This window comes from Delphinapterus leucas, chromosome 1 (genome assembly GCF_059928025.1).
Source record: "Delphinapterus leucas isolate spDelLeu-1000000601 "Yukka" chromosome 1, BTC_Dleu_Yukka2, whole genome shotgun sequence".
Taxonomy (NCBI): domain Eukaryota; kingdom Metazoa; phylum Chordata; class Mammalia; order Artiodactyla; family Monodontidae; genus Delphinapterus; species Delphinapterus leucas.
The window spans coordinates 148,736,159-148,760,258 of record NC_143129.1 but is presented as its reverse complement, the minus strand read 5'-3'; the positions used below and the strand labels follow the sequence as shown (position 1 = coordinate 148,760,258).

Genomic DNA, 24,100 nt, shown 5'->3' with positions numbered 1-24,100 from the left:
TTAAGTGACTTAACTGCCACCTGATCCTAAGCTCTGGCTCAGATAAATAAATGTGAAATATTGTCAAAGCCCCAGCTTATAGGAGCTGCCAGCTACAGTAAATAAAAGCTTAAGTCCCCATAAACTGCCTGGGACAGAGACATTCTCATATAAAAGGAGTGAGAGGAGATGATCTTAAATAAAGCCAGTAGGACGGGAAAGCCAGTGGTTTTGTTTTAGTTTTCAGAAGAGAGTTGTCAATGGAGCAGGTATTATCTATATCCAGGTCATTTAATTATAGAATCACATAGTATCAGAGCTGACAGAAGATTAAGAAAGCACTTATCTTAATCTCTTCATATTTCAGATGAAAACAGGACCCAGAGAAGTATGTACCTTCCTTGAGATCACACAACAAATGGCTGGAAGAGTAAAAATTCTGTCCTAGGCTGCCTGGCTCCCAGCTTAGTCCCCTCTCCACTACATTCTTCTGAGAATGTCCTGCTGGAGATGTCAAAATAAGAGGCCGACAACTGGCTGTTAAGAAACACCTGAAATATCTTTTTCCATCCCCTCACTTTCAATCTATGTGCGTCCTTTGTCCTAAAGTGGGTCTCTTGTAGGCAGCATATTGTAGGCTCTTGTTGGAGGTTCCTTAAAAAGCTAAAAATAAAGTTACCATATGACCCAGCAATCCCACTCCTGAGCATATATCTGGAAAAGACAAAAACTCTAACTCGAAAAGATACATGCACCCCAATGTTCATATAGCAGCACTATTTACAATAGCAAGACATGGAAGCAACTTAAGTGTCCACTGACAGATGAATGGATAAAGAAGCTGTGGTATACATATATAACAGACTATTACTCAGCCATAAAAAAGAATGAAATATTGCCATTTGCAGCAACATAGATGGACCTAGAGATTATCACACTAGGTGAAGTAAGATAGAGAGACAGTCACATATCATATGATATCACTTATTTGTGGAATCTAAAAAAATGATACAAATGAACTTATTTACAAAACAGAAATAGACTCACAGACGTAGAAAACAATCTTATTGTTACCAAAGGGTAAAGGGGGGCAGGAAGGATAAATCAGGAGTTTGGGACTAACAGATATACACTACTATATATAAAGTAGATAAACAAGAAGGACCACTGTATAGCACAGGGAATTACATTCAATATCTTGTAATAATCTATAGTGGAAAAGAATCTGAAAAAGAATATATATACATATAGATATATGGTTGCCTTCCTCAACAATCAGGATACCATAAATTATATATGAGTTTCTGCCTGGTGAGATGAGAAATACAAAAACAGTAGATGCATGAATGGGTAGGAATATTTTATTTCTTCTCATTTATTTACTAGACAAATATTTCCTGAGTGTTTACTACAATGTCAGAAACTGTGCTGGGCACTGGGATATAATAGTGAACATGTCACTATCTCTGCCCTCAAGGAGTGTAGAGTCTAGAGCAGGACGCACAAGAAATTGGCCCACTGCAATTCAGAACAGTAAAGGGCTACAATATGGAAAGAGGGCAGCAGGGGAGCACAAGGAAGGTAAACACCTAACTTGCCCTAGTGTGTCAGTCAACTACATATTGCTCTTTCCTCCTTGTCTCATTCTAATATGCACAACTGTTTCCTACAATCTAATTAACCATTTTACTGACATACTTTCATATACAATAAACCAGTATTAGTCGCTTAGTTATGTGCCAGGCACTGTACTAGGGAACATTCAGGTGGATTAGACATAATCCCAAATAACTTCAGACTTCATGTGTACAATTCTTTTTTTTGTTTAAAAAAATGTATATCTTACCCTCATTCTGTGACTATGTAAACTTGGGTCAACCATTTCTGCTTTTGGTGTCTTTGCTTTTTCTATGCCTTGATCAAGTTACTTTCTTTCTCTGCATCTTGGTTTTCTCATCTATAAAATAAGGGTCTTTTCTAGTTCTCACAGTCTAAAATGCGTGCATGGGGAAGGCCTGTTCACGCAAGGCTGTTATAACCAGAGGATGGAAAGTGAAATAAGTTTGGAAATATCAAAAGAATCTTCAGGTTTGGGATTCAGCCAAAGACACTAAACCTGAGTCCTTGAGGTCCTGGTTCTGGGTGAAGAGCAGGGTGTGGTCTGGGTGAAGTAGGCAGGGGCTGGAGCTGGAGCTGGAACTGGCATTGCAGTGAGGCCCGGGGGATCTGGCATCATGATGCACACGCTACTGCACTGGAACTCCAGCACTGGCTTTGAAAATTACAAGGAGTGTCTAGAAAAGGTTAATCTGTGCATATACACATTTGCAGTTGTTTGTATTTAGAATGGGGTTATTATACAGACTTCAAGCGAGCAACACGTGTCTGCAGAAGCACCTGGAATACTGAGCACAGAACTAATGATTTTTTATTTATGGCCAGATGGAGCCAGATTGGATTGTATGTAGAGCCTTAAAAAGTTTATTTGATTTCAGATAGAGCAATTTCAAATGATACAGTGCTTTATAAGCCCGTTATAAAATTAAATTCTGGGGCAAAGTAAATGACTTTGGAAGGTTTAAATACATCAACATACCTTTACACAATCCTAATAGTCACTCCATTTTATTTTCAGCATGGTGTAGGGAAAGAACCTGGGTTTTAGGAATCAAATACTCGTATTGATATTTATTGTGCAACCTTGAAAATTTAAGCTCTCTAAGTTTCTGTGTCCTCATCTGTAAAATGGGGGTGATATGCATCTTTCAGAAAACGAATATACTTGATTGTGCATATAATAGGCATAAAATAAATGGCTTTAGTCATTGTTATAACCCCCCACTGTTCCAAGTACTTTGTAAATGAGTTAAAAAGGGGCAAAGGTAGATTTTATTAAGGCTCTGAATTCCACTCAGCTTCCATGAAATGCCTGCAATCACCTCAAACATATTTTAAAAACTCCTTTGTGTATTCCTTTGATCTGGTCAGGGGCATACAATGATGAGTTTTCTTATATAATATCACTGGTTCTCTCAATACCTTTGTGGGTTAGCAAGATCCTTTCCTCTCCTTAGCATCAACTTCATCACGATGGCTTAGATATACCGAGCTTTTACTGTATACTAGTGCTTTACAAGTATCACTTAATTTTTCCAGCAGCCCTGTGAAGTAGGTACTATCATTATCCTTTTCTTATAGATGAGGAAATTGAGCTACATAGAGGCTAAGTAATTTGCCCAAGATTAAAAAGCTAGGAAATGCAGAGTTGAGATTCAGCCTGGGACTCCACAACTCTGTCTTTTAACTACTGCCCTGTACTGTCTCTCTGTCCCTCATCTCCTTCAAATCTACTCCAGTTACTTCCAGGGGCCTTTTTTTTTTGGTATTAAACTAGTCTCACAGTTTAAATCTCTTTATACTCTTTAGAAAGCACCACCTAGTCTTTCTCCTGGCACCTCAGACTTAAGAAATCCAAAAGTGAACCTGTGTCTTCATCTGTCTTCTTTGATTTCTGCACATGGTAACTAGCATGTTCCTAGTAATTCAGGCTGGGAACCTCTAAGCACCTTTGAAAACTCCTTCTTCCTACCCTACCCAGCACCCTGACATAGCTAGACAATCACCAGATCTCACTGATTCTTCTTCATGATTCTGTGCCTCCTCTTCATTCCCAATGCTGTCATCTCAGTTCTGACTCCCATAAGCCTGTGGTCTTGTCTACTTCAAGTCCTATCTGGTTTCCCTTTCCCAGGCTCTCACTACTCTAATCCTTTCTCATAAAAATAATCAACAGGTTTGAGAAAAAAACAGAAACGTGGCATCAAAAGACCTAGCTGGAGCTATTGCTCTGCAACTTATTAGCTACCCAATTTGTTAGACATTTGACAGCTCTAAGTCTAAATTCCTCATCTGTAATACAAGGCTCAACATCTACTTTAACTTAACTAGTTCAAATTTACACTAGAATTGGTTTCATGAGGGCAAAAACTTTGTTTAGCCTATTCACTACTGTATCCCCAATGTCTTATGCATAAGTGGTACTCAAATATTTGTTGGATTAATGCAAAGAAAACTCTCCAGTATTTTTCATCTCCTATCTCATTTTCCTCCATGCCCAACTTCATATCCTAAATTCAGTCATAGCAAACTGTGTGCAATCCCCAGTCAGTGGCCCCTACGCATAGTGCTGAAGTGCTACCTAGTGTTCCTAAGTGTAAGAAGGCTGCGATGTGCCTTATGGAGACTGTGTGTGTGTTAGATAAGCTTCATTTAGGCATGAGTTGTAGTACTGTTGGCCATGAGTTCAATATTAATTAATCAACATTATATATTAAATAAAGCATCTTTAAATAGAAACACACATAAAATAAGGTTATGCATTGATTGATGAAAACGGAGGCTCATAGTAATTTAACGCTATGTTTCCCCTGAGGCAATGGTTGAGTATTTACTAATTTAGTGTTTGTGACACTTTATACAACATAACTACAGCAAATCATAGCAACTGACTGGAACACTCAGTTCTAAAACCAATAGCTCCCACAGCCTTCAGAATAAAATTATAATTTCTTAGCTTCAGGTACATTGCTCGCTACCATCTGCACCCCTGACACAGACCTTTTTGTTCAGCCAAATCTGCGTATGCTTCATGTTGTGCCTTGTTTGGTGATATGTGCCACTTGCCTGCTAGGGTGATCTCCTGCCTTATTTCCCCTACCAGACTTGGCCTTGTAGACCAAGGCCATGTTATAATTATCATCACATCCTCCACAGTGTGTGCCATCCACCCATCCTCCATCCACCCACAATTCAGGGAGCCCCTACTCTGTGATAGGCCTGTGTGGTCCCTGTGTCAGAAACAGGGGGTGCAAAGGCAAATAAGACAGTATAGCTACTGCCCTAACTGAGTTTACAAAGAGCAAGTCCTAGAGGACCCTGACATAAATGAAGTAAGTCTCCATGAGGAAATAAGCCTGTCTTTGACCCTAGGAAAAATATCATAAACTAATTCAGGAATGTTTCCAACTATGAAAGAAATCTGCTGTCTTGGTAAAACAGAATGCAGATATTAAACTCTAGATATTTCTACCTGAACACCCCCTCAACCTTTTGTTATTGGGCATGTAAGGTAGACTGACATCCTTCCTGCAAAAGCTAGTAGTTTCCAAACAGTTAACAGTGGATAAAGATTCCTTGTCTTCTTGAAACCAAAACACAAAAGAAAAAATAAGGATAGGAAAGATGGAGTGGGAGTGAAGAGAGAAATAATCACCATTACCATCATACCAATTACCATTATTAGATTCTTACTCTGTGTTAAATGCTATATATATTAAACATTTTACATTTATTCTTTCAGTTAATGCTCACAACAACCCTTTAAAGTAGATACTGTTAACTCTCATCTTACCAAGAGATTAAGTAATCCCTCTAAGATCACTCAGTGAAAAGTTGATCTAGAATTCGAGGCCAGGTCCATTTGACTCCAGGCCCATGTATACTCTTGTTGCAGGCTACAATGCCTCTGAAATGTGATTGAAAAGAAGAGGTACTGTTAAATAAATCATCCTTACAGTGTTGATTTATATTTGCTTATAAGACAAGCAAGGAAAAATGAATACCAACAACTCCCCCTTTATTTTAAGTAGCCAGTTTGGATAAAGTATTATATCTCTGTGGTGAGGGAAAGTAGCTGCAGCTTCAAGAACAACTGCAGGAGCCCTGAGCAGACCACTACAGATTTGGGGGCAAGTTTACATTGAATATGTTGGTACCCTAGAAAGTAGGAGATGGCTGTCTCCAGGGACTGAGTTTCCCTCGGGTCCTCTTGAAAGTTTCCTTTGAAAATACAGGATTAACTGATGCCTGTTAGTATTCTGAAGCTACTTTTACCCTTCACTACAGTACTAAGTTCTGCTACAAGTGAAGATGAGAGGCAAAGTCAAATGCTTAGAAGCTTCCCAGTTTACAGAGTTCCACCTCCATATCCAGTAGTAAACCCCAGAAGTGAATTTGAGATGTGACTATCTTAAAAAATAAAACTATATGTGCATAGAAGAGGCCTGATGACTATTCTTTTGAAAGGCTTGCTTACAAGGTTGGCATCTGGGAACTTGGTTTTCAGGAGGATTCACACTATTCTGATAATAGTGGTTCACTGTGCCTAAACTGCTTGTGCAAACAACATAGTTTATGCTGAACACCTGCTTTTTTTCTGGGACTCTGAGATTTTGGTATATACCAGGCAGAGGGTACCTACATGATCAGCCCCCAGTGAAACCCCTGGGCACTGAAGTCCCTAATAAGCTTCCTTGCTTGGCAATATTTCACATGTTGTCTCAAATCATTGCTGGGGAATTAAGTTCATCCTGTGTAATTCAACTGGGAGAGGACCCTTCGAAGCTTTGCCTGGTTTCTCCTAGACAACCCATGTGCCTTTTCTCTTTGCTGGTTTTGCTTTGTATCCTTTTGCTGTAATAAATCACAGCTGTGAGTATGACTACATGCTGAGTTTTGCTATGGAATCATGGAACTCTGGAGTGGTCTTGGGACCCCTGCCCAACAGATGGTGTCAGAAGTGGGATTCAAAAGCCTAACCTGGCTCATCAAAATATGGTGGAAGCACTGTTTTTTGGGGGAAAAAAAGGATGAAGAAGCAGGGAATGATGAACCTTTGGTGCCTGGGTGGATATAGAGTCATCTGTCCATGGTATGAAACAGCAGCTTAGCTGATGGTCTGTTTTAAGAGGTAAAATTTACCTCACGGAATTTTAAAATGATAGATCCAATTCCAGGAGAGTAGGTTTATTGGCTCCCCTGACTGCTTTTTGGCTGTACTGGCTAACGTGAGGGAAAAAAGGTACAGCCTTGTAATGCCTTTGGTTTTTGTTCTCTTTTCCAGGTGGCAAGAGATTGGATGGGTCAAAAATGTTAAAAGTTTGTACTGTTCTCTCCTTTAAGTGGGAGGGAAAAAAAAAGTTAAATCAGTTCCCTGGACTGAAACACAATTTTAGATAAACCAGCGGGAAAATTAAGGGAGAAAAATACTTCAGCCATTTCTTCAGTTGGCTGTTGTTACCCTTGCTGCAGCAACCTAGTATGGCTCCCTTCCTGACTTCCCTTGCATTCCAGGAGGGATCTTCCCCCAGCAACTTTAGTATCATCCTTCTAAATGCTAAATTTACTGCTGGAGGGTTAAGTAAATTTGCAATGAGGAAAAAAAGCGGGGATTAAAAAAATAATTGTTTTGTGGCTACTACATTTGGGTATATGGTAAAATTGATATAAAACATTATACAGTACTAATTAATTTCATAAATGCTAAAGGAATCAGCTCAATCAGGGAAAGCCGCAAAGAAAGTGTTAGTAGAACACGATTGCCTTGCTTTTTTTTTGCCTTGCTTTTTGCTGCTGGTGAATGGGTTAGAATTTAAACTCTTTGAATAACAGAACAAGTCTCCAGAACTAGTGATTTTTGCTTATTGGAAGCTCTGGAAAAAGGGAGACAACACAGACAAGAGAGGCAATCTCCAGATAGAGATACATGTAGGGAGTTTTAAAAAGCAGTTTTTAGTTTGATAATGGTACTTATAAAATCAGATGTCTGATCTTTAGAGGCTAATGATCTTCCAGCATACTGTGCATATTTTTGAGTAGGTAAATTTGGACAAGACCAAAAGGGCTTAGGAAAGCCTGCTTGTCACTTGAACTTGTAACACAGCGGTCTGTCCCTATAGCATCTTGGCTTTGCTGCTGCTGAAGAGAAGTTGTTGACTTCTATTGGAATCCTAACTCCACAAATGCTAACTGTCCAGACCTGATATTGACTGCTGTGAGTGGCTTCAGCATCAGAATGTACTGTGCTGAACTGCAAGCAAGCATAGGCTCAATGAACAGGACTTTGATTCTGGGACCACTGTAGATTTAGGATACCTCTGGGTGGGGCCTGAAATTGTGAACACATCATGGATGTTGTCTGTATCTTCTGGGTCACATACAAATGCCAACAGGAAAGAGCTTGTTTTTTGATGGGACCATCTAAAATCAAGCTGCTGGGCTTCCCTGTTGGGGCAGTGGTTAAGAATCTGCCTGCTGGGGCTTCCCTGGTGGCGCAGTGGTTGAGAGTCCACCTGCCGATGCAGAGAACACGGGTTCGTGCCCCGGTCCGGGAAGATCCCACATGCCGCAGAGCGGCTGGGCCCATGAGCCATGGCTGCTGAGCCTGTGCGTCCGGAGCCTGTGCTCTGCAACGAGAGAGGCCACAATAGTGAGAGGCCCGCGTACCGCAAAAGAAAAAAAAGAAAAAAGAATCTGCCTGCCAATGCAAGGGACATGGGTTTGAGCCCTGGTCCAGGAAGATCCCACTTGCCGTGGAGCAACAAAGCCCGTGAGCCACAGCTACTGAGCCTGAGCTCTAGAGCCCGCAAGCCACAACTACTGAGCCCATGTGCCACAACTACTGAAGTCTGCGCGCCTAGAGCCCGTGCTCCGCAACAAGAGAAGCCATGACAATGAGAAGCCCGCGCACCGCAACGAAGAGTAGCCCCCGCTCGCTGCAACTAGAGAAAGCCCCCGCACAGCAACGAAGACCCAACACAGCCAAAAATAAATAAAGAAATTTATTTTTAAAAATAAATAAATAAAATCAAGACGCTGACGGGTTTATATTTGATGCAGAGACTGAACGCATTCCTGCAAGTTGGGGGAGAGCATATCACAAGGAGTGTGACCTCCTTGCCCAGTCTTGACAGAATGGACTTTCAACTTCCTTTGGGAGATGTCTCACTGCTCATGACTTGTGTTCAACTTCCCAGAATAGTTGCAGTTTCCAACAGTGGACTAATAAATAGCTTGACTCTACTCCTTTCACCTTTCTCTGGGAGCACACACCTTAGAAAGACAGTCTGATTATTAAATGCAACTGTTCTCAAAAAGAGATTGATCTTTTCTAGGCTGCTCACTGGATAAATGAACAGGACAAAAAGGATGGGAGGTTATATAAAGTTGTTTTGAAAATTTTTCATAATTAAGGATTTTGTACTAACCAATTCCTAAACATGATGTGCCTTTCTGGTTAAGCCGTATAAAAATGATTTTCTATAAAACTCTTTGGCCCTGTTGCATATACAGTCCTTCCTGAGGAAAGGTCTGGATGAAAGTAGGGGATAATCATTAAAAAAAAAAAAAAAAAGGTAAAATTATGACTGCGGAGACAAAATGATTTTGTAAAGAAGAAAAAACAAAACAAATCAAAATCCTGGCACCTGGCGGGGGAGCGGGGGTGCAAGGGAGGAAGAAAGTGTTAAAATCTTTGCTATTCGAAACTGTTCCTGGAAACGTTCCCCTCTTCCTGAAGGAAAACTCCCCATGCTGCCTTTCCAAGCTGCTGCAAGTGCTTTGAATTCAAACTGACTGCTGAGTCTGCAATCACACATGACAGTGGTGACTATGAGACAGCAGGAGGTGGCCTCAGCTCCTTAACTTCCAAACAGAACACCTCCAGATGCCGTCTATATTCATGAGGTGAGTGAACTGGTGTCACGGATAAGCAAAACTGAGACTGCCTTAGGCAGTCCCTCTGAAACCAAGGGCTGAACTAAATTGCTGACTGAGAACCCAATGGTGGGAGGTATCACAGTGGCCCTGACTAATGTATGTCCTGCTTGGGGTGCTCTAACACTTGTAAACTTTGTTTCCAGGGGTACCACGAATGCCCTCTGTGATTGTACTTCTGGTGTGTACCCTGATATCATGACACTGCCTCAGTATTGGAAGATGTTCAGGTCAGCTTCATCTTGGCTAGAATTGTGCTGTACCTGATCCGATGCCTTGGGCAAGGTGAGAAAAAGGGTTAATACAGAAACTCAAAGAGGAAGCCATCTGGCTTTCTAAGACAGACTTTAATGGTTAATGGAATTTGTTTTAACTGGCTGAGTCCAGGATCCCTAAAAAGCATAAATAACTGAGATCAATATTATAGTGTGTAGCACTATAGTAGTATCAATACTACTCTGTGTGTAGCTTCCTACTGATCATAATTTTTCTGTAAAGATGCCTCGGTCAAGAGCAAAAGGCATGATCTCTGCAGAAAAGAGTTAACATATAGCAGGCCTGACTGCTATTCTTTGAAAGGCTTGCTTACAAGGTCAGCCTTTGGCTGGTGTCTGGGAACTTGGCTTTTAGGAGACTTCCCACTATTCTCAGAACCGATAAGAGTAGCTCACTAACCTTAAATCGTTTGTGCAAACAATATAGTTATGCTGAACACCTGCTTTCCTTCTCGGATTCTGGAATTTGGTATGTACCAGGCAGAGGGTACTTATATAATCAGCCCCCAACTAAGCCCCTGGGCATTAAGTCCCTAAAAAGCTTCCTTGCTTGACAACATTTCGCATGTGTTGTCCCAAACCACTGCTAGGGGAATTAAGCTCATCCTGTGTGACTCCACTAGGAGAGGACCCTTGGAAGCTTTGCCTGGTTTTCCCTAGACTTGGCCCCGTGTGCCTTTTCTCTTTGCTGATTTTGCTTTGTATTCTTTTGCTGTAATAAATCACAGCTGTGAATATGACTGCTCAGTCCTTGAGTCCTCCTAGAATATCACGGAACCTGGAGGTGGGTCTTGGGGACCCCCCAATACATTATATGGAAAAGTATCCCGTTTAGGATAAACAGCATAGGCTCTGGAGGTTTAAATCACAATTATGTCAGTTACCATGTACGTGACCCTGGAAATGGTACTTAATGTCTCTTAGCCTCAGTTATCTTATTTATAAAATGGGGCTACTATCTATGCTTTAGGGTTTGTATAAAGATTGAGAGAATACTTTCTAAAGTGTCTGGCACAGAGTGGCACATTAATAATTATTATTATCCTTGTCTGACTAAAAGCTGGAAAAGGCTGTGAGAAGCAAAGAGATCACCAAATCAGGCATAAAAATTTCAAAGAAAACTTTCACATCAGCAATCCACTCACTTTTGGAAGGCTTAGACCCAACTCGTCTTGAAACTAAGCAAAAAATTGTACCAACATATTTTACTGAAAACCTCTTTGGTGTTTAGTCACATTTCCATCCAATCCCAACTAAGAGGATTCTGCTTTATGGAAACAGTGATGTGGAAGGAGGAGGAGAGAATATACTTCCTCACAGGAAAGTCTGACTGAAAGTGAGATGGTGTGGTTTCATCCTACACACAGTGCCCTGCCCAGGGGCATGAGCATGGTGAGCTGCGTTATTCCTTCCCAGCACAAGGTCTACATGTCTTAAAGCCTCACATATCCTGGGTACCTACTACATGTCATATCCTCACTCTCAAATCACCTCACTTAATTCTTACAACCACCCCATATGTGGCTATTATTATCTGCCTTTTTACAGATGAAGGAACCATTTTATAGAGATTATGTGACACATCCAAGGTCCACCTGATAACTCGTTCTTTATACTATAGCATCATGCTCTCTCCCCCATCGTGACTGCCAATGCTCAGAACACATTTTTCCTGCACTAAAGGAACTACAATAAATAGTGGACTTTCTTCCAAGGAAGGGTGTTTTATAATCCAAGTGACAAAGAACAGGTCACCTCACATTAAGAATGAGGAATGTGTCTAAAAACTTATTTTTTAAAGGCAAGAGACAGGTCAAAAGCAGTGACTTCCTGGAGATGGATCAAAGAAACTCAGCATTACCAAATCAAATGGCATGGCCCTCTGCCATTTACCAAGTGTTTTCATTATCACTTTTGATCTTATCATCACAATATATCTGTGAGGATGCTTGATATTATCCTCACTTGAAAGATGAAGTAACTGAAATATAGAAAATAGAAATCATTTACTCAGTGTAACTCAGAAAGTGAATAGAAGTGCCAGCATTAGAACGAAGATTCGTCTGACTCCAAGTATAGGGAGGGCAGGAAAAGCTATGGAACCATTTATCACAATACTTAGTCCAGGCGTTAGAGTTTACATACAACCATCTCTCTAATCTTCCCCTGCTTGGCTGCATTTTTGTCAGTCTTATTTTAAGTACTACAACATCCCCCGACTATTCTGGCTTCAGTCTTTTTCCATGTCAATTCATCTTTCCAAACTACCAGTGAGATAGAACAGAAAAAGAATCAGCACCTTCATATTTAATTTCCAGCTCTGCTACTTCCTGGCTAGGTGACCTTGCTCAAAACCCTTAGAGTTTCACTTTCTGTATCTGTAAAATGGAGATAATATTTGCTTGGTATAATAGATTCTTGACCTGGGTTTTAAATCTGTTTTTTTGTGCCTTTAATTTTTTCAATTATGGAGTAAGGATAATACCAATCTCATAGGATTGTTGTAAGGATTCAATTAAATGATACCTGTCTAGTGCATAGCATAGCTGCCCAACACACAGTGGGAACTCACACAGTGGTAGGCAGCATTATTATTACTTCACAGGTTGTCTGCTTCATTCATTCATTCAACAGATATTTACCGATCATCGGTTAAGTTCCAGGTACAGTTCTAGGTGCCAGCTATGTAGCAGTGAATAAGTAAAGTTCTCACCTTCAAAAAGCTTTTATTCTAGTAGGGTGGAGATAATAAACAAGTAAATATCTATTATTCCCTATGTCAGATGGTGATCAGTTCAGTGGAGGAAAATAAAGCAGGGTAAGAGGCATAGGGATTGCCAGTCTGGCAGGGTAGGGAAGGTGGCAACAGAGAAGAGGGAAGGAGGACTGCTTTTTTATATAGGTTGGTCCGAAAAGGCCTCAGTGGAAAGGCAATATTTGAGCAGAGACCTAAAGGAAGTAAGGGAATGAGCAATATGGATATCTAGAGGAAGACAGTACAAGTACAAGGAGCCAAAGAGGGAAAACGTTTCATGGTTTTTAATAAACAACAAGGATGCCAGGGTGACTGAAAAAGATTGAGCGGGGTCAGAGAAATGCCAGGGAGTCACATCAGGGAGGGCCTTTCAAAAACTCAGAACTAGGTGGGGAGCCATGACAGGGTTTTGAGAAGAGAAATGACACGATCTGCTTTATATTAAAAAACCACAAAACTATTTTTTTTGGTTTTGTTTTGTTTTTTTAGAAAAAAAGACTGAAAGGAGGAGGGTACGCAGGTGGAGGGAGGACACCATTACAATAATCTAGACAAGAAACCATAGTGGCTTGGACTAGGGTTTAGTTGTGCAGGCAGTGAGAAGTAGATTCTGGATATACATTTTGAAGGTAAAACCAACAGAATTTGCTTATGAGTTGGACAGAAAAAGAGAGAAAGAGGAGTCAAGGATAAATCAAAGGTTTCTGGCCTGAACAAGAATGAAGCTGTCATTAAAAATGAGGTGAGGATGACTACAACAGGAGCAGATTTGGCGGAGGGTAGAAATCAGTTCAGTTTTGACTATGTTTAACTTGAGATGCCAATCAGACGTAAAATGGAGATGTTGAGTAGGCAGTTGTATGTATAAATGTCTGGAGTTCAGGAGAAAGCTTGGGCTGGAGATATACACTTCAGAGCTGCAACTGTATATATGGTAATTGAAGCCACAAGATGAATGAGATCCCCTAGATATTAAGGGTAGAAAGAGATCAGAAAATTAACATTTACTGAGCACCTACTATGTGCCAGGCAATGTGAATTTGTACATTATGGAGTAGTGTAGGGCTAACTGTTCTTATGTTGAAGATAACCATGATGACCATGTCATTCCCTTCCTCAACAAACTACATGGAATAAAGCCAAGCTCCCTTTCCTGATATTCTAGGTTTTATACAATCCCCATTCAGCCTTTTCTCAGAACTTTATGATACAAACTCCATATTTCAATCAATCTGGTCTATGCTCCATTGTCTAGCCATGCCTTGAACTTTCCAACATTAGATTGTTTCTTTGAGCTGGCCCAAGGGCTGGAGAATGTTCTCCCCTATCAGCCCACCAGAAATCCTATCATCTCAAAATTTTGTTCATCTGCTACCTCCTTTACAAAGCTCTTCTTGGTCACCCAGGCCAGCTCTGACTTCTTCTGCCCTTTTGGTCTGACTATTCTTAGGGACCCACTGCGTGAACTGCACTATGAGGATTATTTATATGAGAGGCCAGAGTATTCTCAAAGGAAGGACTGTGCCTCATTCCTTAGTACTTAGCACAGTGCCTGGATAAACAGAGTATGAAATACAACTTTACCTACATCTGGCTGTGACTTAGGAATAAAAATTACAAGGACAATATAAAGAAATCAGAGATAATGCAATCTTTCCAAATGTATAGAACTGAGCTTCATTTACACATTTAAAGTATTTTTCTAGATGATAAACTACCTCACTAATTTATTCCTTACCTGGCTCAGGAGCATAATGGCATAGGGATTAAGAGCACAGACTCCAGAATCACACACACACAGGTTTGTATCTGGTTCTGATATATACTATGACATTGGGCGAGTTTTGTGCCTGAGTTTCCCCCTCTCGGTGCATACAGTATGAATACTGACCTTTAGAATAGTTTTTAGGATTAAATGAGATAATGCATACAGGACATAGTAAGCCCTCAATAAATACTATTAAAAATTTCTTTTATCCTGCACACTTGGCTATTGGAGAATCATCATGATCATCTTTACTTTTCATATTTGGACAGTATCTCACAGTTTACAAAGCACTCATATACACTGCCTTATTTGAGCCATGCTATGGTCCTGGGAGAAGCAGAATTTATTGCTTCTGTTTTATAGAAAAGAAAACTGGGATACAGAGAGAGGGTGTACCTTGTTGAAGGTTGCACAGCTAATAATCATGTGATTCTCAGTCCGAAGTTCCTTCCTCTATACCATTGTTTTCTCTCTATTCCCCTCTCCTCAATCACTCCAACGATAAAGTAGAGCCCCCAAAAAGCTATGAATTTTCAGACTGATTCTGCATGTAAGGCATTATTAAGGCACAGGATGCTTCATCTCATTATTTTAAAAAATTGAAACTTACAATTTAGAAAATAATAGATTTCTTTAAAAAAATGAATAACCTGAAGAAATATAAACCACCCTTGCTAGAAACAATATTTTTTCCCTTTAATTAGACTGCTGTTATGCCAGATTAGAGTTTCATGTATAGACTTATTTAAGAAGCAGCTATATTATTCTTTTAAATCCCTTGCTATTTCGTTTCTTTTGTAAATATTATGTAAACAATTTACCAAATGACTTCAACCTATAAACTCAAGTGTCCCATGGTCAAAATACTCCAGGACCATTTTTCCTTACAAAGTTGCTTTTGGAAATAAAGCAATTGAGAAGCCTGGGCTGCAGTCCTGAGTGGTCATTAACTGAATGTGCAGCTCTCAAGCAAGTCGTTTCACCTCAGGCCTGCATATCTGTTGAATGGCACGGACTACCACCTATCTTGCTACTTCCCAAAGCTGATAAGAAGAGGAGTGCGATAACTGTGAATGTATCTGCATCTTAGTAAGATCTCCTGGTTTCTTTCAGTCAAGAAGTTTATTGTGGCTAAATGGTGGGATGCATGTGGTAGAAAAGTAATGGAGGGAGTGAGAAGAACTGAGGGGTTGGGGATGGGGGGAGGAGATGGTATGAGATTATGAAGGCTTTTGTATGCTTTGGAAGGAGTTTACAGTTTTTTCCTGTAGGGCATTAGAACCACTAGAGGCTTTTAAGCAGGAGAGAGATGAGATATCATCAAACCTATGTTTCAGAAAAATAACTTGAGAGACAGTAGGAAGGACTGATAGGAGGTGGGGTAGGCAAGGTTGGAATCAGCGAGATGAATTAGGATGCTGCAAGGTTTAATCTGGGCCATGAAGATTTGGGCAGTGGTGTGGGGGCAAGGAAAAGAAGAAAACAGATTTGAGAGAAGTTTAGAGTCAGAATTAATATTGTGACCAACTAGATACTAATTACATTCCATCCCACAATCATAGTTCTTATTCTCTGAATCTCGATTATTTAGGGATATTGGAAAATCTCAAGTAATTAGATATGGTGATATACAATATCTGTGGAGAATGGAACAAGCTCAGCAGCAGTACCTTTAACATGTATTTCATTGATTACATGCTTCATCTTGCTTTATCTTGAAATCAAAGCTTTTAAGGTATAGGTAGTTCAATGGCATTAAAATTTTTCCTTCTGGTTCTTCTTTTTTTTTTTTAAATCAAACTCAGTCTAACATAAATTGGAAATCAGTTCCACTGCAATATTAGAGACATTAACATATGAAAGTCACTGAAGTATCGAATATTTTAAAATATTGGTGCTTGGAGCTGCAATTTATTGCATTTACTAGGTGGTCTCTAATGTTGATTTTTTAAGTTCTATTGTTCTTTGGCTCTAATTTTAAGGTGAAACTCTGTAATCTATTAACAGAGTTTTAAAAGGAGCCAATGATCTTAAACAGTAATGGCCATAAGAAAACTTGGGTTTTAGGGTCAGCTCTGCTATTGTAATTGACCATGTGACTTAAAGAAAGTGTATAATTTTACCATGCTTTGATTCTACCATCTGTAAAGTGACAGTTGGCTTTGATATCTCTGAGATTCTTTTCAAACATGAGATATTATGATTCCAAAGATACATTCTTTTGTCTGGTTTAGAGCATTTGGATATTTTAAATGGAAATATCCATCATTGCTCTAGTGGAAGAATTCACTGCTATCATGCTTTCTTTAGCTGTAAGCCTTTCCCACCTCTTCTGCCTCTCTCCACTTAGGACAATTATAGCAGATACTGTTTATTACATGGCAGGGACATAGTAGTTTACATTCACTTATTTAACTTTTATCACAACTCTCTGAGCTAGATATTATTCTCTTTTAAAGGTGAAGAACTAAAAGTTCAGCAGGGCCAAGTAAGTTGCCCAATGTCATAAAACAAGTATGTGATGAGGTGAGATTCAGATACAGGTCTAAGTACCACTGAAACTTTTACTTTTAACAAAGCTATTCTGTTTCCATTCACCCAACAGCTCTCTGTGAAAGGCTCAGGTCAAATTCATTTCCTTTATAATGTCTTATCACTGCAGGCTGAAATTACCTATCCTTCCAACTGTCAGTATGATATGTAATGCAATTTGCTTTACATGTGTGTTTTTACTAGAACGTGAACCCTTCAAGGTCAGTAACAATTCCTTTTATTTCTATATCATCAGTGTCTGGTATGGAGGTGGGCCATGTGGTTGCTCAGCAAATGTTTTACTCTATGAAAGAATGAATACCAGCATGACATGCAGATTAACCTATTTCTAATTCCTTATGGTGGCAAATAGGATATCCTTGTATTATCAATGAAGTCAAATGTCTTCCAGCAGTAGCTTCTGGATACAGACTGTAAGTTTGACAAAGGTAATAACTATGTCATTGTTTTTCAACACTGTGTTCCCAGTGCTGAGCATAGTGCTTAGCTGGTGCTTAGTGTAGCAAAAGTGGATGGGTGACTGAGGAAGGAATCTGTGTACCCTAACTTTGTAAGGCTTTCCTCCCAGTTCATTCAAAGAAACCTTTACTGAAGGTGTACTTTGTAAAAATCCCTGCTAGGAGTTTGTTTATACTCACTCTCCTGTTCCTCTTTGTTCTAGAACATAAAATTTCTGATAATGTATTTCTGCATGCATGTTTGCCTGTTTTGGGGGTTCACAGCTATAGATCTGGAGGAAGAGATGTTCTTGGGGCAAGAATGGGGGCTGTGTGATTATGTAAGTGACAAGGCACACAGGCCACCAGTCCTGAAGCTCACTGCCATCACCATCCATGTTTCCCAGTAGGCTGCACTCCTTTGATAAATAGAAAGACCTCATGTTCCAGTTGCAGGTGGAGAGACCTCATTCTCTGAATGAGGTGGATATGAGTACAGAAAAGAAGGAAAAGAGAGGAGGCAGGAAGGAGAAGAGTTGTGGGATTAAAAAAACAAAGAAAAAAAAAGGAGGGAAGAGTGGAAAGAAGGGGGAGAGGGTTAAAAGGGTGAAATAGAATTGGAAAGAAGATGGAGCGGTGGGAAAGCAAGGAGGAAAGAAAAGGGAAGAGGAAGGCTGGGAGATATTGACAACTTCACACTGAGTGGTGCCAGACAGTTGCAGGTCCAGAGGGAAATTTGGGGCTGGAGGGGCCCCTTACTCTGACTCCAAGAAAGGGTAAGTAGTAGGGGGGGGTCAGCTTTTAGACTCAATTACCTCACTGCCAGGGCAATGCCGGAGTAAGGCAAATGGGCCAATGATGTTCACATGGCTCTAACATACCCACCAGGTAGGGCTTAATGACGGTAGCTCTGAAATGAATATTACTTCCCCTCTTAGTAACTGTTATTAGCAAAATGGAAAACAACATAACAAAACTAACAAATAACACAGTGCTCTCAGTATCTTGACAATCAGCTTCTCCCAGGAAGGCCTGTGTCTGCTGCTATTTTGGTTGTCCCACAGCGCTCAGTTCAGTGGTATACCCAGCAGACATTTAGTAAATAGTTGGACAGTTGGGAAATCTTAACATGAAGTACTGTTTTGATTTGGGGGTGGGGACACAGAAGAATGTTTAACAGGTCCTTTGGTGAGAAGCTAGTCTCTGCTTTGTGGAAAAAAGGCTAAAGACACAGTAAGACTCCTAGAGCTAAGTCTTACATTATTTGTTATTAAAAAGGCAAGGTCTTAAGATGTGCTTTTTAACAGTCTTTAGTTTGGCTGTAATTTAAGATGACTTTTACAAATTAGATCCTAATCCCTGCAGACACAGATGGCTGTCACAGAATAGCCTTGCAAAAACACTAGTCATTAGACTTGGAAGAGCATTCAGAGAAGGATGAAGGGCCATTAACTCTCATCCCACCCCTAGGTCTAGGAGGTCTAATGAGTCCTGGGTGGGCTCTCTGGGTTTAGGCCTGGGTCTGGAATCTGGGTGGGCCTAGGGCACCGGTTCTCATTTGGAACAGCCTCTCTAGTTCACTCTGGAATCAGGGATTTAGGATCAGACCTGAGGTCATTAACACTTGACAACAGTAACTTGAATACTTTTGTGTGAGGCACCATGCTGGGAACTTCAGGGGAGATAGACATGAACATGATATGGACAGTCTCTGTAAATGATTACAGAAAAATAGGACAAGTCCTATAAGAGAGGAATGTATAAACTGCAATGGGTACATAGGTGAAGAGCTTGGGAGATGGGGAGGGCTTCCCAAAGGAGATGACATTTGACTGGGCATTAAAAGACAAGCTCAGGAGATTGGTTCAAGATGGTGGTGTAGAAGGACATGCACTCACTCCTTCTTGTGAGAGCAGCAGAATCACAACTAACTGCTGAACAATCATCAACAGGAAGACCCTGGAACTCACCAAAAAAGATACCCCACATCCAAAGACAAAGGAGAAGCCACAACGAGATGGTAGGAGGGGTGCAATCACAATAAAGTCAAATCCCATAACCGCTGTGTGTCTGACTCACAAACTGGAGAACAATTATACCACAGAAGTCCACCCACTGGTGTGAAGGTTCTGAGCTCCACGTCAGGCTTCCCAACCTGGGGGTCTGGCAACAGGAGGAGGAATTCCCAGAGAATCAGACTTTGAAGGCTAGTGGGATTTGATTGCAGAACTTTGACAGGACTGGGGGAAACAGAGACTCCACTCTTGGAGGGCACACACAAAGCAGTGTGAGCATCAGGACCCAGAGGAAGGAGTAGTGACACCATAGGAGACTGAAGCAGACCTACCTGTTAGTGTTGGAGGGTCTCCTGTAGAGGCGGGGGTTGGCTGTGGTTCACTGCAGGGACAAGGACACTGGCAGCAGAAGTTCTGGGAAGTACTCCTTGGTGTGAGCCCTCCTGGAGTCCACCATTAGCCCCACCAAAGAGCTGGTAGGCTACAGTGTTGGGTCGCCTCAGGCCAAACAACCAACAGGGAGGGAACTCAGCCCCACCCATCAGCAGACAAGTGGATTAAAGTTTTACTGAGCTCTGCCCAACAGAGCACCATCCAACTCTACCCACCACCAGTCCCTCCCATCAGGAAGTTTGCACAAGCCTCTTAGATCACCTCATCCACCAGAGGGCAGACAGCAGAAGCAAGAAGAACTATAATCCTCCAGCTTGTGGAATGAAAACCAAATTCACAGAAAGACAGACAAAATGAAAAGGCAGAGGACTATGTACCAAATGAAGAAACAAGACAAAACCCGAGAAAAATAACTAAATGAAGTGGAGATAGGCAACCTTCCAGAAAAAGAATTCAGAATAATGATATTGAGGATGAACCAGGACCTTAGAAAAAGAATGGAGCAAAGATCGAGAAGATGCAAGAAATGGGTAACAAAGACCTAGAAGAATTAAAGAAAAAACACCTAGAAGAATTAAAGAACAAACAAACAGAGATGAACATTACAATAACTGAAATGAAAAATACACTAGAAGGAATCAATGGCAGAATAACTGAGGCAGAAGAACGGATAAGTGACCTGGAAGACAGAATGGTGGAATTCACTGCTGTGGAACAGAATAAAGAGAAAAGAATGAAAAGAAATGAAGACAGCCTACAAGACTTCTGGGACAACATTAAACGCACCAACATTCACATTATAGGGGTCCCAGAAGGAGAAGAGAGAGAGAAAGGACCTGAGAAAATATGTGAAGAGATTATAGTCGAAAAGTTCCCTAACATGGTAAAGGAAATAGCCACCCAAGACCAGGAAGCACAGAGAGTGCCAGGCATGATAACCTCAAGGAGAAACATGCTGAGACACATAGTAATCAAACTGACAAAAATTAAAGACAAAGAAAAATCATTAAAAGCAACAAGGGAAAAATGACAAATAACATACAAGGGAACTCCCATAAGGTTAACAGCTGATTTCTCAGCAAAAACTCTATAAGCCAGAAGGGAGAGGCACGATATATTTAAAGTGATGAAAGGGAAGAAACTACAACCAAGATTACTCTACCTGGCAAGGATCGCATTCAGATTCGATGGAGAAATCAAAAACTTTACAGACAAGCAAAAGTTAAGAGAATTCAGCACCAACAAACCAGCTCTACAACAAATGCTAAAGGAACTTCTCTAAGTGGGAAGCACAAGAGAAGAAAAGGACCTACAAAAACAAACCCAAAACAATTAAGAAAATGGTAATAGGAACATACATATCTATAATTACCTTAAATGTGAATGGATTAAATGCTCCAACCAAAAGACACAGGCTCGCTGAATGGATACAAAAACAAGACCCATATATGCGCTGTCTACAAGAGACCCACTTCAGACCTAGGGGTACATACAGACTGAAAGTGAGGGGATGGAAAAAGATATCCCATGTAAATGGAAATCAAAAGAAAGGTGGAGTAGCAGTACTCATATCAGATAAAATAGACTTTAAAGAATGTTACAAGAGACAAGGAAGGACACTACATAATGATCAAGGGATCAATCCAAGAAGAAGATAAAACAATTATAAATATATATGCACCCAACACAGAAGCACCTCAAAACATAAGGCAAATGCTAACGGCTCTAAAAGAGGAAATCGACAGTAACACAACAATAGTTGGGGACTTAAACACCTCACTTACACCAATGGACAGATCATCCAAACAGAAAATTAACAAGGAAACACAAGCTTTAAATGACACAACAGACCAGATAGATTTAATTGATATTTATAGGACATTCCATCTGAAAACAGCAGATTACACTTTCTTCTCAAGTGCACACGGAACATTCTCCAGGATAGATCACATCTTGGGTCTAAAATCAAGCCTCGGTAAATTTAAGAAAATTGAAGTCATATCAAGCATCTTTTTCGACCACAACACTATGAGATTAGAGATAAATTACAAGGAAAAACAATGTAAGAAACACAAACACATGGAGGCTAAACATAACATTACTAAATAACCAAGAGATTACTGAAGAAATCAAACAGGAAATCAAAAAATACCTAGAGACAAATCACAATGAAAACACGACGATCCAAAACAAAACCTATGGGATGCAGCAAAAGCAGTTTTAAGAGGGAAGTTTATAGAGATACAATCCTACCTCAGGAAAAAAGATAAACCTCAAATAAACAATTTAACCTTACACCTAAAGGAACTAGAGAAAGAAGAACAAACAAAACCCAAAGTTGGTAGAAGGAAAGAAATCATAAAGATCAGAGAAGAAATAAATGAAATAGAAACAAAGAAAACAATAGCAAAGATCAATCACCTAAAAGCTGGTTCCTTGAGAAGATAAACAAAACTGAAAAACCTTTAGCCAGACTCATCAGGAAAAAGAGGGAGAGGACTCAAATCAATAAAATTAGAAATGAAAAAGAAGAAGTTACAATGGACACCACAGAAATACAAAGCATCATAAGAGACTACTACAAGCAACTCTATGCCAATAAAATGGACAACCTGGAAGAAATGGACAAATTCTTAGAGAGGTATAACCTTCCAAGACTGAACCAGGAAGAAACAGAACATGTAAACTGACCAATCACAAGTAATGAAATTGAAACTGTGATTAAAAATCTTCCCACAAACAAAAGTCCAGGACCCGATGGCTTCACAGGTGAATTCTATCAAACATTCAGAGAAGAGCTAACACCCATCCTTCTCAAACTCTTCCAAAAAAATTGCAGAGGAAGGAACACTCCCAAAGTCATTCTATGAGGCCACTATCACCCTGATACCAAAACCAGACAAAGATACTACAAAAAAAAGAAAACTACAGGCCAATATCACTCATGAATATAGATGCAAAAATCCTCAACAAAATACTAGCAAACAGAATCCAACAACACATTAAAAGGATCATACACCATGATCAAGTGGGATTCATCCCAGGGATGCAAGGATTCTTTAATATATGCAAATCAATCAATGTGATACACCATATTAACAAACTGAAGAATAAAAACCATATGGTCATCTGAATAGATGCATAAAAAGCTTCTGACAAAATTCAAAACTATTTATGATAAAAACTCTCCAGAAAGTGGGCACAGAAGGAACCTACCTCAACATAATAAAGGCCATATACAGCAAACCCACAGTAAACATCATTCTCAATGGTGAAAAACTGAAAGCATTTCCTCGAAGATCAGGAGCAAGACAAGGATGTCCACTCTTGCCAGTATTATTCAACATAGTCTTGGAAGTCCTAGCCACAGCAATCAGAAGAAAAATAAATAAAAGGAACACAAATTGGAAAAGAAGAAGTAAAACTGTTTGCAGATGACATGATACTATACACAGATAATCCTAAAGATGCCACCAGAAGACTACTAGAGCTAATCAATAAATTTGGTAAAGTTGCATGATACAAAATTAATGCACAGAAATCTCTTGCATTCCTATACACTAACAATGAAAAATCAGAAAGAGAAATTAAGGAAACACTCCCCTTTACCACTGCAACAAAAAAGAATTAAATACCTAGGAATAAACCTACGTAAGGAGGTAAAAGAACTCTACTCAGAAAAGTATAAGACACTGATGAAAGAAATCAAAGATGACACAGACGGATGGAGAGATATACCATGTTCTTGGATTGGAAGAGTCAATACTGTGAAAATGACTATACTACCCAAAGCAATCTACAGATTCAGTGCAATCCGTATCAAATTACCAATGGTATTTTTTACAGAAAATTTTTTATGAACCAAAAAATCTTAAAATTTGTATGGAGACACAAAAGACCCTGAATACCTGAAGCAAACTTGAGGGAAAACAATGGAGCTGGAGAAATCAGACTCCCTGACTTCAGACTGTATTACAAAGCTACAGTCATCAAGACAATATGGTACTGGCACAAAAACAGAAATATAGATCAATGGAACAGGATAGAAAGACCAGAGATAAACCCATGCACCTATGGTCAACTAATCTATGACAAAGGAGGCAAGGATATACAATGGAGAAAAGACAGTCTCTTCAATAAGTAGTGCTGGGAAAACTGGACAGCTACATGTAAAGGAATGAAATTAGAACACTCCCTAACACCATACCCCAAAATAAACTAAAAGTGGAATAAAGACCTAAATGTAAGACTGGACACTATAGAACTCTTAGAGGGGGGGCTTCCCTGGTGGCGCAGTGGTTAAGAATCCACCTGCCAGTGCAGGAGTCATGGGTCGAGCCCTGATACGGGAAGATCCCACATGCCGTGGAGCA

The 24,100-nt window shown here is 40.0% G+C and overlaps 1 protein-coding gene across 7 annotated transcripts in view; it reads right to left on the bottom strand.

Annotated features, from left to right (window-relative positions):
- Positions 1-24,100, bottom strand: part of FAF1 (Fas associated factor 1) — a 487,383-nt gene that overhangs the window by 17,297 nt on the left and 445,986 nt on the right. For 3 of the 7 annotated variants that reach the window (XM_089922958.1, XM_089922986.1, XM_089922998.1), the window contains one exon: positions 2,096-2,251. The exons of 2 other annotated variants lie outside the window; for them this stretch is intronic. In XM_089922958.1, coding sequence (XP_089779084.1) covers positions 2,096-2,251 — 156 coding nt within the window. Of the gene's footprint in view, positions 1-2,095; positions 2,252-5,112; positions 5,504-21,469; positions 21,754-24,100 lie in introns of those variants that run through there. 2 more of the 7 variants (XM_089922966.1, XM_089922975.1) reach the window with 2 other exon arrangements.